This window comes from Seriola lalandi, unplaced genomic scaffold, assembly GCF_002814215.2.
Source record: "Seriola lalandi dorsalis isolate HSWRI2012SDOR001 ecotype SW California unplaced genomic scaffold, Sedor1 jcf7180002054885, whole genome shotgun sequence".
Classification (NCBI taxonomy): domain Eukaryota; kingdom Metazoa; phylum Chordata; class Actinopteri; order Carangiformes; family Carangidae; genus Seriola; species Seriola lalandi.
In genome coordinates, this window is record NW_019525437.1 from 7,382,914 (window position 1) to 7,397,822 (window position 14,909).

General features: G+C 38.9%; 1 protein-coding gene across 1 annotated transcript; it reads left to right on the plus strand.

The window, feature by feature from the left end:
* Positions 1–290: 290 nt before the first annotated feature.
* Positions 291–14,004, plus strand: LOC111671569 (uncharacterized). Its single transcript, XM_087179967.1, has 12 exons — positions 291–487; positions 1,308–1,461; positions 1,539–1,692; positions 3,064–3,270; positions 4,751–4,903; positions 4,987–5,074; positions 6,756–6,927; positions 8,109–8,265; positions 9,341–9,523; positions 9,719–9,803; positions 10,518–10,613; positions 12,393–14,004. The coding sequence occupies exons 1-12, from the start codon at positions 388–390 to the stop codon at positions 12,536–12,538; spliced, it is 1,695 nt and encodes a 564-aa protein (XP_087036093.1). The 5' UTR covers positions 291–387; the 3' UTR covers positions 12,539–14,004.
* The last annotated feature ends 905 nt before the right edge of the window (positions 14,005–14,909 follow it).

The window sequence follows — 14,909 nt, forward strand, 5'->3', positions numbered from 1 at the left end:
ACTCCATCTGCTGATTAAGGTCATGTGACATGACTGAAAGCTCAGAACAGCTGCTAAATGGACCCTGTGGACCTTTTGAAGTTCAGAATAATCATATTATTTACAATTATAACAATGAAAAAAAAATTCTTACATATTAATGCTGTGAGAATAATGATTTAATCTGTATATTTTCTCGTAAAAGTTTTTTTTTTTTTTTTTTTTTTTACCTCAGCATCAATCGATCGATGTGATCAGTCATCGGTTGCTCTGTGTTGCCGCATCCTAGTTGAGCCAAACTCAACCGATACCCGAGTAACCGATCAGAAGTTGAAAGTCCAATACGGTTTATTTTTTGCCGTGTTTTATGCCTAGTTGTTGCCAACAGTCGCTGGTAGTTAAAGCGGGATGGACACCGGCTTGACTTTCTCCTCTCGTCGGTCTCCTGTAGTGTGTTTACACGGCTGTGCAGCGTCCAGCCAGACGCTAGCTTCAAGTATAGGTCTAGGTGAGTGGTAACAGTTGCCATAGAGATCTTGGACCTTTGGCAGCTAAACAACAATCTCCTGGAAATGTTTCACAGTTTTTTCAAACACGTGTAAATTTTCTGTTTCAGTTCATAATAGCAGAAACGAGTGAGCACAAATAGCATCACTTTGGAACCACAAACCGTGAGAATCCACTGAGATTCAGACAGACAGGGAGCGGATAGTGAACTAGCTTCCAAACTATCACAACAGCTACCACTGAGGAAAACAGTAGGACCGGAAATACTGAACACAACAAACAGAGGGCGTTTAAAAGTAGTGATTTCACCTTACTAAGGGGAATTAACACGAAACACTGTGACCACTTGGTGCAGAAGATATTGTTTTTATACTTATGCAGCACTTAAAACCTGCCAAACCCCACACTGTGTGTGTGGCAGTGTACTGCAATGTTATTGATAATCGATTAATCGTTGAAACCAATGACCAAATAGTCATACATTCTGTCATTGTGTTACTTATGGGTGGAATTATAGTGAAAATAAATGATTCCCCTTTTTCAGCAATGAATATGTGTATAAAACTGTGCATACAAAACCAAAAAGATTGGCATGGATAAATACCACCGGGAGCAAGTGATAAAACATGTCTTAGTTGTTGTATTTTGGGTGGCTACCTTGAAACTAGCTCATTTGTAACTCTAAGGGACTTTAATATGCAGTGGAAAATCACTCCACATGTAGTAAATTCATAAAACGACTCAGGTGATCTCCATTTATGCCAGGAATGCTAATGTGAGTCAGTCATATCAATTACTCTTGGATATGTGTTTGCATCCAGATATCCTGAAGTGTGGTGGTAATGCGGCAGATGCTGCGGTTGCCATAGCGGCAGCACTGGCGGTAACAGAGCCATGCAGCACCGGCCCTGGTGGAGATGCCTTCTGCTTGTTCTACAACGGAAAAACCGGAGAGATCAGAGGAATTAACGGCAGGTGGAGACCCTTCTCGCGCAGCTGTAGTTGTCTTTTTAATACAGAATGATTGGCTGAGCCACTCTCTGTGTCCTCAGTGGTCGTTCACCCAGAACCCAGACCCTGGAGTTCCTGGAAGGCCGTGGTTACTCTGCAGAGACCCCTCCCTCACCTTTTGAAGCAGTGAATGTCACAGTTCCAGGGGCTCCTGCTTGTTGGTGTGACACTGTCCAGCTGTTTGGTAGCCACAAGGTTTGACTGTGTGTGTTTGTCTGTTTTATTGTGTAGAACTGTTTGCGCTGGTGTGTTTTATTCAACACTCAGGTAGTCAACAGCCCATCTATCATAATCATTTACATGTCATAAACAACTTAAATGTAAACACATTGCAAAAGGTACCATGGTGACACACACCACTTACATGCACAAACACACTTGGAAGTAGGACTCTTGACTCTTGTGTGTTCTAAACAGTGGTGTTGAAGGTCAGTCAAGGATATATAAACAAGGTGTGGACAAACTATCACTGGGCTCTTGATATTTCCTCAGTTTGGTCAAAACAGCAGTGACATAGCCATCTAAGGTAGGGTTTCCGCAGGTTCTTAAGAGTATAGGCAAACTTTTAAAGTAGGGGTCTAACAGTTTAAAAGAGCTATTTGTAGGTTTAACTATTGCTACATAGCTATTAACTACATAGCTGTTTACTTACCAGTCTAGAAGAGACGTGAGTTCAGCATCAAACTTCATTCCTTTACTCAGCAACAGCTGAGGAAAGCAACACCGATGTTGACTGTTGTCTCTATCACGTCTTTTCCTCTATTTAAGTTAGTATGCTAACCAGCTAGCACCGGCCTGTCTCTTCACGTTCCAATAGCGAATCACTGTAAACTGTCCTGAAGATGTAGTGCTGCTCAGAGTGCGTATTGTAATCTCTTGTCTTATAAACGGTGGCTGAAGCTCGTGTCAAGCGACAATCACCATCACCCACGCCCAAGAGACCATGTAAGGTGACAGAGAAAACTTACATGTAGCCCCTTTAATTTGGGGCCAGGTTGTCTCCAAGGGGAGCTGTTTGAACACTTGATACTTTTTTTCTCAAGAATAAATTAAACTATATTCATTCCAATGCTGAACAACAATTTTTTCTCTCTCCTCTCCCTTGCATCTAGCATAGTACCCTTCAAGTTTAGTAGCATAATGTTTCCTGAGATTGTGTGCATGGAAAAGCTTTATATTGGGAAAAAAAGCTTGGATATGGTGCCAGTGCCTGCAGTTTGAACTTCTGTTTTAAAATGAATATTAAGGTGTTACAAGCTCTTAACATGTATGGTATCTTTGCAGTGCATGTCCACTCAAATTTCTGTTGTGAATAAGTTAATATCAAAAATTGTAGTAAATTACTAGCTGATGTAGAAGTATATTAAGAATAAAAATATTGAGGTAAATTTGGCACATCCCTTACAATTAAGAGATGAATTTAATGTTTTTTTTTCTTGTCTTGAAAATTACAACCAGTTTTAGTCTTCACATATTTCTTCTCAAAACAATGACTCACTCTTCCTGTTCAGTGCTCAGCTTTCCTGTGAGGTAATAACTGTGTGTTTCCTCTTCCTTTTTCCCCAGCTGTCCTTTCAGGAGTTGCTGAGTGGGGCGGTGGGGCTTGCAGAGGTGGGGTTTCCTGTCGCCGAGGTAACAGCTCACCACTGGGCAAACTGGGTGTCTGCTCTGAGAGATGCAGGGAAGGAACTAGGTGGGGACCTGCTGAGTGATAATCATGCGCCAAAATGTGGACAAGTATTCAGAAACCCTGCCCTGGCCCGGACCCTGAAGGTAAATCCTTGAAAATGAAATACAAAAAAAACAAAAAACAGAAAAACACAGAATCAGGGGTCATGTGAGGAGCACTGGGACCTTTTTTCTGAACTTATGTTATTAAGAGAAGAAGGAAACAGAACAATGTAGAGCCCACTGTGCTCATGGCGCATCCTCCCAGAGGTTGTTTGCTTTTCTAAACTTGACTTAGTCTTCTGTATGGGAAGATCTCACATGAACCCAGGGGCACACTGGGTAAAAACCCCTGACCCCACTAGGATGTTGGATTTGACATGGAAGAAAAACTAGGAAGATAAATGAAGGGGATATAGACTGTACAGGGATGAGCAAAATAGGAAGAGCATTGATTGAGGCAAATTGAGAGGGAAGAATGGAGGGGATGGAGTGAAAGGAGGAGAAGGAAAAGATGACGGGGATGGAACAAAAAAGCAAAAGGGAAATGGTGAAGAGAGAGAGAGACAGAATAGAAGAGAGTGGATGAAGGGAAGGACATAATAAGCAATGATGATGGAGATGGTAAAGAATTCATTGTAATGAATTTCCCAGGGTGTGAGGGTGACTAATTTTGACCATGGCCAGAAAAGTATGAAAACATAAATAAATAAAGCCTTTTCTCCACAGCTTATCGCTGTGATCAGTATAAATCAAACAGTCAGGTTTTCACCAAATATGGCAAGATACCTTCCTTCTGTTTCAGCAAGATAAAGAAAATGCTGGCACATATAGTGGAATAATATGGGGCAATACACAAACGCGTTTCAGCAATAAGCCATCATCAGCACAAAACAATTCCTTCTGTTTGTAGCTTATATCGCTGGTTAGCCTATGTTGGTTGCTCACACATTACATACAACATAAAATATGAGCATGATTGACCATGATTGTTTGTATGTGTGGACAATGCAAATCTGTCATTGACACGTCAGTCGAACTATGGCTGACCTCACCACGTGCAAGTTCATCTGCTTGTGCTTCACCATTAAGGCATGCACTGGTTGTTGCTCTTTTGTATTACTACATCAAACACTCTTTCATTAGTAATGCAATAATACAAAACTGCCAAGTTACACCCATGACACACAAACGCGCACACACACACACACACACACACACACACACACACACACACACACACGGTCCTGACAGTGAAAACAATAGCAGTGACCTCACCCTCATTGATGGATTGTTTCCATGGAATCATAGCGCTCATTCCTCAGTGATGATCGTGTGTGTTGCCTCTTTGTGGTGAAGAATCACACAGTCACACACCCCTTCCTGTTCATTCATTAACATTGATTGGAGTGGTGGGTATACACAATAGTGGACACGTCACCTGCATAACTGTAAAACTATGGACTAGTGTGGTCTTACATCATGCTAAGCTGACTCAAACATGTAGATGGATGAAAACAGATAAAGTTATTGATTGACCAGTAGAGTGATTGGTTGTAACATTGATGGACTGGTGTCTTGACAGGAGCTGGGTGAACGGGGAAAAGCAGCTTTCTACCAGGACAGAGTGGCCCAAGCCATCGTTGACGTCATCAGCCAACACGGTGGAGTCATGACCCTGGATGACCTCAGCAGCCACGACAGTGAGGTCATCACCCCTATCAGCACAGAATACAAGGTGAGGTGGGCGACCATAGACACTTATTGTATCTGTGCTTTAATAACGAGATCAGCAGAGTGAGTGACTCATTGTGTGTTCAGGGGGTGCGTCTGTGGGAGCCCCCTCCGAACAGTCAGGGACTGGCTGCCCTGCTGCTGCTCAACATCCTGGAGAACTTCCCTCTCAAAGGTAACCACGGGGACACAGAAGCAAAGTGTTATGTACTGGGATTTTGAGCTTTCCGCCTCTGAAACCCATGTCCTCCACAGCTCATGTGGAGGTGAATGGACCTCTGTTTGTGCTGATTCAAATATTAATGAACTCTGAAGTATCAGATCCACAGTGAGTGGAGGGAGGATTGTTTCTGGAAGGAACAGTGGCTTTTGTTGTGTATATTTTTATGTTTCGAGCACTGAAATTCCAAAACGCATAAAACCAAAAATCTACATGGCTATACTAATAAAGTTAGATGTAAAAATAAGTCCTTAACTGACTGTTTAAAGACAGGATCGAGTGTTCAGATAAGTTACTTATAGATGTGAGATCCGTTTGTCCTAATACATATCCCATAACATTGATCAGTCAGTCATAGAATGTCTAATAACTAAAATACATAATTTTGTATCATGGCTCCATTCTAAGCAGCTTCCCTGCTCAAAGAGAAACTAGGACAGCCACCAAACCAGTGCCAGCTCAGTGTCTCCAGTGACATCTGACATCTGTCTGGACATGGGCGTGATACAATCAGGTGTCTGATTCATGTTGTGTGTGTCATTATTGGCTCTGATCTACTTCTCATCACCATCTCAAACCGGTCAGGGCAAAAACACTGGGCTGAACACGCTACAGTAACAAGCACAAAGCGTGGTGAGTGAAGAGATATATTGCTCCACACATTATCTTAAAACAAGACATTTAGAGAGAAAACATTTCACTGACGTCAGCTGATGAGCAGTAGATCAGTGTTACATTAAGGTTATCTAGTTACAGAAATGTGACCATAATGAGCTTTTACTTTGAATATCATATAGATATTTCAGTCTTGTGTATCTTTTAATTAGACATGCAGCTATTGTATCTACAGCAAAAGAAGCTGTTTTATGTGACAGTTTTAATATCTTTCTCACACACTTTATGGGAACAAAGTCAGGTTTTCTTAGATCTGAAAGATCTGTTGAAGAATCTGTGTGAAGCTGTATTGTTACATTATTTGATTCAGTTTATTAGTTGGTTAAGTGTTGGTTGTAAGGATGGAGTTTTGGTAGAGTCACTGTTTGATGTAATTAGTGTTCGGCTATTCGGTATTGGCCGATACACCAAAAAGTTCATGAACTTTTGCTGTTATGAACATTTAGTCTCTTGTAGGTCTTTGAAGAGAACAATCCTTAATGGTGCATGCAAAGTGAAGTGATACATATTTGAAGATGCAACAACTGAACCATTATAAATAAATAAGGGATAAATAAAAGTAATAATAATAAAAAAAACAGCAACGTCCATAGAAACTCTTAACTTCATCATCACATGAAGGATCTTGAGCTAGCTCTTTGTTTGAGAACTGATTACTTGCAAGTGCAAAGTTTAAGCACAATGATTGTATAACTGTTAAAGGAATAAATCCCAGTGTCAAATATCTGTCAGATACTCAAGTCAAATAAGGAAAAAAGGAGAAAAAAAGTCTTAATTATTTATTTATTATGTACTGTATGTACAGTGTATAAACCCTGTGCATTATTATTGAAGTACAATGTTTGTGAAAGGATAATGGAATTTGATTTCTGAAAATTCAAGCATCTTTTTGTGTGAAACTGTGTGTGTTTGATTGTGTTTTTGATTGTGTTTGTGTGTGTGTTTGTGTGTGTGTGTGTAGCTATGGGCCACAACAGCTCTGACTATGTCCATGTTTTGGTGGAGGCTGTGCGTTTGGCTCTAACAGATGCTCTGCGTTACCTGGGCGATCCAGACCATGTGACCCCCCCACTGGAAACCTTACTGGACAAGAGCTACAGCCATTGGCGAGCACAGCACATCAGCATGGAAAGGTGTGTGTTTATGTGTGTGTGTCCGTTAGTACCAGTGTGTACTAGTCGTGGCCTGTTGACTTTAGATAGGACTGTAGACTTTTACCTCTTCACTACCTTGAAGCTCATCCCTTCATACCTCTTCCCTCCGCCACTGCTCTGTCTGCTGTGTGTGTGTGTGTGTGTGTGTGTGTGTGTGTGTGTGTGTGTGTGTGTGTGTGTGTGTGTGTCTGTGTGTGTGTGTTTTTTGGAAGCAATTTGTATTTACCTTTCAGTGCTGTAGACTTTGAACTGTAGGTCTTTATCATTTGTAAGACAAATAGACAATAAAAGTATAAAACAACATAATTATCCCTTAACGTACGCATACACACACACACACACACACACACACACACACACACACACACACGCGCACACATTCTACTAAACTTAAATTACTGAGAGTTTATTACTGCATTAAGCAGCAAACACAAATACTGACACTAACCCCACACCTTCCAGTATTACCTAACCCAACCTTATTGATTCAACCAACCCTACATCAGACTAATGTGTCTCATTAACATGAACAGTAAGAAAGTCTTTGCAGTCTCTGTGTTGACATGCACATAATAAACCAGGTAACTGAGAAAAATCAAGTGAAAGCAGGAAATTACAAATCATGTTTACCTGCAATGCAATAACCTGGTTAAAACTGGGGCTTACATGCAGCTGGTCCCCAATCAGATTTCTCAGCCAACACCATATAATACTTTTGAATCAAGGGTGGCATATAGTTTATTAGTGATGTATGCTGCTACAGGCTGAAGCGTTTCTGTTTTGTAACTGATGACACTGTGGGAGGACAGGCTCGGTAAGAAAGCACACAGTCATAAATATTATCCCAAGTTATAGCAGTCGTGCTTCCTCTAAAGAGTATTCATTAAAAAATATTTCATTTACATTCGTCTTACAAATCTTCGCCTCATTTTGAGCCACAGAGAGTCTTTAAATTAAATGATTTAAAGAATTCCTTAAAGTTTTTTTCTGTTGTGATAACATCATCAGAGAGAAAAAGCAAATAATGTAGTTTTTTTTACATTTATATAAAAGAATATGGATTTTACATAAGAATAATAATGATAATTAAAATTACCATCATCATTAATCATTTGTGTCTTTAATATAAACATTTTGTGTTTGTATGTGTGTATTCGTAGGGCCATGGAGGGAGTGGAGCCTGGCCTGATCACAGGAAGTGACACAGTCTATTTCTGTGTGATCGACAGTCAGGGGAACGCCTGTTCGTTTGTGAACAGCACGTACATGGGCTTTGGGAGCGGGCTGGTCCCAAAAGATTGTGGATTCTCACTACAGGTCTGAAGGCTTGGAAAGGGGTGTGTGTGTGTGTGTGTGTGTGTGTGTGCGTGTGTGTGTGTGTGTGTGTGTGTGTGTGTGCGCGCATGTAAGGTAGCAATGGGTAACAAAACTAACAAGCTGTTGAGTCACTGCAGAGTAGGTGGCAACATTAGTGGATCTGATGAATAATTCCAGGTTCATTTTGGCTGACTTTCTTTGCATTAACTTTTTATCTTTTTTCAGCACATTTCAAACTGTCCTTCTCATTTTTTCAGCACAAGCTGTGATATTACAATTTTAAGTTAAAGCTGCCAGGAAACTAAGAATATAAGAAACATAACACAGGCCCCTATACATTTTATAGGGGGAGTAATAATCACTCACAATAATATTATGGAATATGTCAACGTTGTAGAACATATTTTTTCACCATTTATTATATATATACATTTAAAGTCTATGTTTGTCTGTATATCACTGAAAGAATTAGAAGTTTAAAAAAACATTAAAATAAAATTATCTCTACAGGCACAATTGAGACAGTGTGTAAAAATCCCACAGCAGAACTTTCAACTGGTTTTCTTTTCTTGTTTCCACATGATATTTAAATAAAGTTATATTACTTTAAATAAAACATGCTCAGATTATTAATAGATGAACAGATGGACTGGAGTGTGATGCTGAAGTACAGTAGTCATTTACTAGATCAGCACCATAAGTGTGGGAATATTTGGTGACACAAAAAGGACCTATAAAACACCAGGCATGAATAAAGAAGGGACAATTTTTCATATTTTATTATGCTGTTTTGCATAATAACATTACCTGAGAAGAGCAGGAATGAATGGCGTGTTTGTGTACTAACCTGGAAATATTTTTGGTAATCATGAACCAGACCTACTGCTGTAGTAACATGGTAATATATATTGAATTTGATCTTCATAGAACTTATCCAACTTATTCACCAAAAGTAGAATTTCCAAATTGCTTCTCAAAAAAGACATAAAAACAAACAAAAAATGTAAATGAACAGGTTGAATTATTGTGTGTATCATTATAATGTGTTAATGAAAACTCTATCTGCGTCTATCAGAATCGCGGTGCCAGCTTTTCTCTGCGTCCCAACCATGTTAACTGTGTTGCTGGGGGGAAACGGCCATATCACACCATAATACCTGCGCTCCTCACTACCTCTGCAACCAAGTCAGAAAAACCCAGACTCCTCGCTGCACTCGGGGTCATGGGGGCATTTATGCAACCGCAGGGACACATCCAGGTACACAATAAGCAGGAAATCAGGCATGGGAAGAAAGAGTTAACGCTAATTATTGTATGATTTAGCTATTTTTTTTTTTCTCTGTGAATCACATTAGTGGTACTTGCATTGGGTTTTACAGTGGTACCCTGGTGGTTTCTGGTTCAGCCTTACATTTGTAATGTTTGAATCCACTGATGTTGATCTTGTGTTTAGGTGTTGTTGAACATGTTGGAGTTCGGGATGAATCCTCAACAAGCTCTGGACGCACCGAGAGTCTATGTACAATATGACCTAAAAAGTACTAGCACTCTGCCGCCAACACACACACACACACACACTTCAAACAGATTTTATCACCATTTAAATGTCGTACATACAGCTGAACACTATATTCTTATTAATGATTAAGGATTATGTGTGTTTAGTCAAAATACTGTACGGTGGTATACTTCCTCTTGTGAGTTCTCCTGATTAGATAAGTCACACTGACATTTATTTAATGTGGTTATAGTATATTGTATAAATTTGTTTAAGATTAATTAATTTAAGAAAATTATCTTTATATTTGCTCTGGTTTGTTGTTATCACAGTCCATCATGGTACAACTGATTCACTAACAAGCACAGAATTTGTAGTCATATAGAGAAAACATTGAATGTGATTTGTAGTCACGTCCAATAGCTTTGTCTAATTATGAGTTTTTTTAATCCCTCTGCAGTATATGAAATATAGCATTAGTAAAAATACCTTTACATATATTTATCATATTTGTCATATTTATAGTCATTCAAAAATGGAATGCTGGAGTGCTTGTTTATTGGCTATAAGCCGTGTATTTTTATATGGGTGGTAGTCGGATTACCTCATAACTTTGCTCTGCACACGTATTGTAACTTAAGGGGTATGTAAGGTGAGAATTATGGGAGTTTTCTGTAAAAACACAATTATGTTCCATGTTTTTATAGAGCACTGTTTGTCATAATAATGGTTTGATCAAACCTTTTGTGTCCAGCTGAGGAGTGGTGGGTTAATCTGGAGGAGGGGGTCGACCGGGAGGTGGCAGAGGAGCTGAAAAGACGAGGCCAAAAAGTCCGCTGGCCAATCACAGGTACAAAATAACTGGTTTTAATACTTACATAGTATATTTTACATGTGAAGTTTGTCATTGTTCCAGAAAAAAAGATCACTAATTCATCCGTTTTTGTATGAAGACCATTGCAAACAGTTTTGCACTCAGGCAAATACAAGTGGAGGTTTTATCATTTGTTTCATTGGTGACGTATTTTATAATAAATGGGTGTTGCTTGTAGCCTGCTCAAAAGTTAATGTGTCACATTAATTGTTATATTGTTTTACATTAATGGCCATAGACAAATGAGATCATGGCTGAAACGGGGATTAGACCGCAGTTCCCCAAAACACTATTGCTTCCTGTTGCAAACAGGACAGGACGTTTTTATTTGTTCCTCCTTCCTACACTGGCATCGGTCTGGGTCAGTTAAGTTGCTCTGTGGCTTTTATGAATATCATGAACATGTGAGTGAACTTGAGCCAAAATTCATTGGGCAATATCCCTTTGTGGAAAGGACCAAATCACTTGTCAAATCCAGCTCAGTGACACACAATGGAAAATGCAGAGAAGAAGCTCTGCCAGTGTTCTTGATCATTTCTGTACTGCAATGATGTATCCATAATGTAGAGCAACAAATAGCACATTTAAATGTAAATTACTGTAGAGTGCTTAATATCTGATACTAATTCTTGCTAATGGTTCTTTATAGTAAAGTTTTTAGGTGTCAGCTATGGAAAAACACATATGTATGTGGGACATTATGTCATCATGCTGGCGTCCATGACTCTGTAAACACATCCTTATGAACATGATAATGAAAGAAAAATATATAGCAGAAAACTTACATACTTACACCGCAGGCACTAAATGTTCTTATTAGATTTTGAAGCATCTGTCTGCATATATTTGCATATTAATGAGGAAGACAGACATCCCACAAACTGCTGTAACTCCTTAATGCTTTGAGCCAACAAGTTCAAATTGAGACCAGATATGTAGCATTCAAAGACAAACATGTTGATATGAAAGAAATTTGTGCTAATTTAGGAACTTATTGACAACTTAATTGCACAATTTATGATACTAAAGTGAACCATTGAAGCTTTGTGAGGCTGGCTTTACGTACTCCTCTGGCCTGTGACCCTGCCATTTAAGTTATGACACTAATCGTTGTATGTTTTGATAATCATTAACAAGAAAATCCAATTTAAGGAACCAAATGTCAAACTGCTCATCACTGTGCACATCACAGAAGAATAAAACTGTGTGTATCTTCCTCACTTCCTAACTGCCACCTTCATCCCACAACTTATTTTAAGATTTTAAAATATTCCTTTGATATATTAATTCATAGCTGTTGTCTTTATCATATCTATATATATATAAATATTCTGTGTGTTAATTTATCATATCTTGTATCTGCAGAAGCATAGTTTGTCTTATTGTGTGCTACTCAATCAGTGAGTTTATGTTATTTTTATTGTATGGATGATATTAATATGCAGTAAAGTTTCTCCAGATGTATCCAGAGGTTTCTATATGAATTAAAACTGAAATAAAACCCCCAGGGAGACATTTCAGACACTAACACAACTTTTTTAAACACCTATACATTATAGAAAAAAATACAGTGCTGCATAATTATGGGCTGATTCGTCACCCTCAAACCAGAGACCTTCAACTCATGATCATAACATGCTGCACTTGTAATATTTTGCTATACACTGCATTTTACTGACAGATAGATAAAAGACGGGATAGTTTAATGGGCTTAATGCGTTTTTTCCCCATTTATCTTCTCATTCAAACACACAGGCCACAAGAGGTCTCAGTTTGGGCGGGGACAGATCATCACAGTGGGGGATTGGTGGAACCCATCTGTCAGTCAAGCCGATCATCCAACCAGGGTGCTGTGGGCAGGATCAGACCCCAGAGCTGATGGATGTGCTCAGGGTTACTAGACGTCCTTCACCTCCTTTCATCTCCTCTGCAGAAGTAATAATCTTTCTGAAGGCAAATGCTTACACATGAAATGTAGAGGAGAAATAGCATCAGTGTTAGACTGAGACTGAGACCTTTATTCAGTTGATTGATTTTATTACCACGTGTAACTTGACAACAGTTCAGGTTTATAATTCAGTCATAGCCCAAGGTCATAATAGATATATTGAATCTTCATGAAGTGTCTTATTTCATCATGTTCTTGTATCAGCATTTACTAGATTGTTCTCTTGTATGTTTACACATACATAAATGTATGTTTACACATACATTTATGTATGTAAACTATTATTACTACTCTATGTCATCCATGTAGTCTGTGACATACAGCAGCAGAGCAGTGCATCGATTTATAAAAGATTTTGCACTTTGTGATGGTTTTGTTTGCTCTTAACAGCAACAGGAAAACAAATCTTCATGTAATATTATAATACACACCAAGGATGCTTTTCCTGATGTTGGTTTGAAACTGAGAATTATCTCAACCAAAAGACAGCAGATCAGCAGCAACTAATTAAAGAGACTGTTTGTTTGAAAAGGCAGCAGTATCATTACAGACTGTATATAACTCTCCTTCCGCAGTAAATGACAGCTGCATCTTTACTCAAGGGGACATTTTATAAAGAAATAGAGTTTAGATCGTGTAATAATGTGATGTGAACTAAGTCAAAATCTTTTTGGCATCATTTTCCTACATTTTAAAGTAAATATTTGTTTCTGCTGTTGTTGAAAACAAACTGATTTATCAGTCAAATATTTTGTAGCTCTAATCCCTGGTTCCAGTGTACTATTACAGCTCAAGGTAATGTGGTATTTTACTTTGTCCTCAGCAGGACCTGATATATATATTGATCAGTCATTTGATCAGCTCATCTGTCCCGAGCAGTATGTCTCAAAAAGGACTAAATTTGGAAACTTTGTATAAAACATCTGAACAACTATCAGTGGGATGTCACTCATAGTCCCCAGAGGGTGAATCCTTATGTTTTGTTCATTCTCTGACCTTTTCTCCAGCATCACCACCATAAAATTTACTGAGCACATTCATGCCTCCCCCTGAGGACAAACCATTCCCATTTCGGATGCTCCGTGCAGCTTCTGGTGTAGCACTAACTAGCCTAAATGTCAGCTGTAAACAAAAGATATCTCACAGTTTGTAATGCATGTTACCATGAAATTAGCTGTGTGCATTCCAGCTCCTCTAGTCTTTTGCATTTGGATCACTACATGGCCTTTTCCATTCATTTCATATGATGCATCGTTTTCATTGCACGTTTTCATGTGTCATGTTTTCAAGCATGCAGGGACACAGACAGACAGACAGACAGACAGACAGACAGACAGACAGACAGTCAGACAGACAGACAGAATAAATAATATTACAACATGCAGTGGCTTTGTGAAATAAAATGAGTCAGTTGGTAAACAGCTTGTAAGCCACTTATACTCTGGAGCAGGCAGCTCAAACATGTTTCCACCTCAGCACAAATCGCTCCATGTAGAAACATGATGTTGGACTTTGTTTCAATGTTGATCTGCTTACAGCTCCAAACCCCTCTTGGTACCAGCCCTGCACTCCTATAAAGAACCGTGTGTTCTGTCACCCAAACACAGACACACACACTCATATACACACATAATCTGTCCTAATTAACACAGCTTGTTAGTGCAGGTTGTTAGTGGCCCATTCCAGTTTACAGCGCAGTTTATCTGGATGTGCTACATTCCAGCTGGATTAGAAAGCAGCTCACAACATCCTGGACCCCTGAAACACACATGCACACAGTCTCTCTTGCTTTCTGACGCAGCACTATGAGGAGTCATGTTGTGCCCTATTGCCCTACATAGACCTGCTGAGCTGTTGTTTCATTCTGACCCAGAAAGAAATCACAAAGATTTTTAGGGGAATTTGGAAACATGTATAAAACATTTTGATTTATTGGTCCTTGTTAAACTGCAGTGCACAAACTTTTGTGTCGGGAGTTGAAAGAAATCTCTCTTGGGCGGAAATCCTTTCTTAATTTTAGAACTGTACACTGCATGTTGAGGGTTTATTGTTCACCATGAAGTTTGAATCAGTCAGTAACTCAAACTTAATTTACATAGCACCTTTCGTACAGATTAGTGCATTTCAGAATCTTTTCTTTTCGGGGGTTTAACAAGCAAAAAATAAGAACAAATATAAATTATAAAACAACTGGAGACTAATGAACACGATGGAAGTGAAATACGAAAGCAATAAAAAAGATAAAAGATGAAGAAACATTAGATAAACAGCCAGAACATTTAAAGAGAGAAACAGAGAAAAGTAATAGAGAGAACAGTAATAAA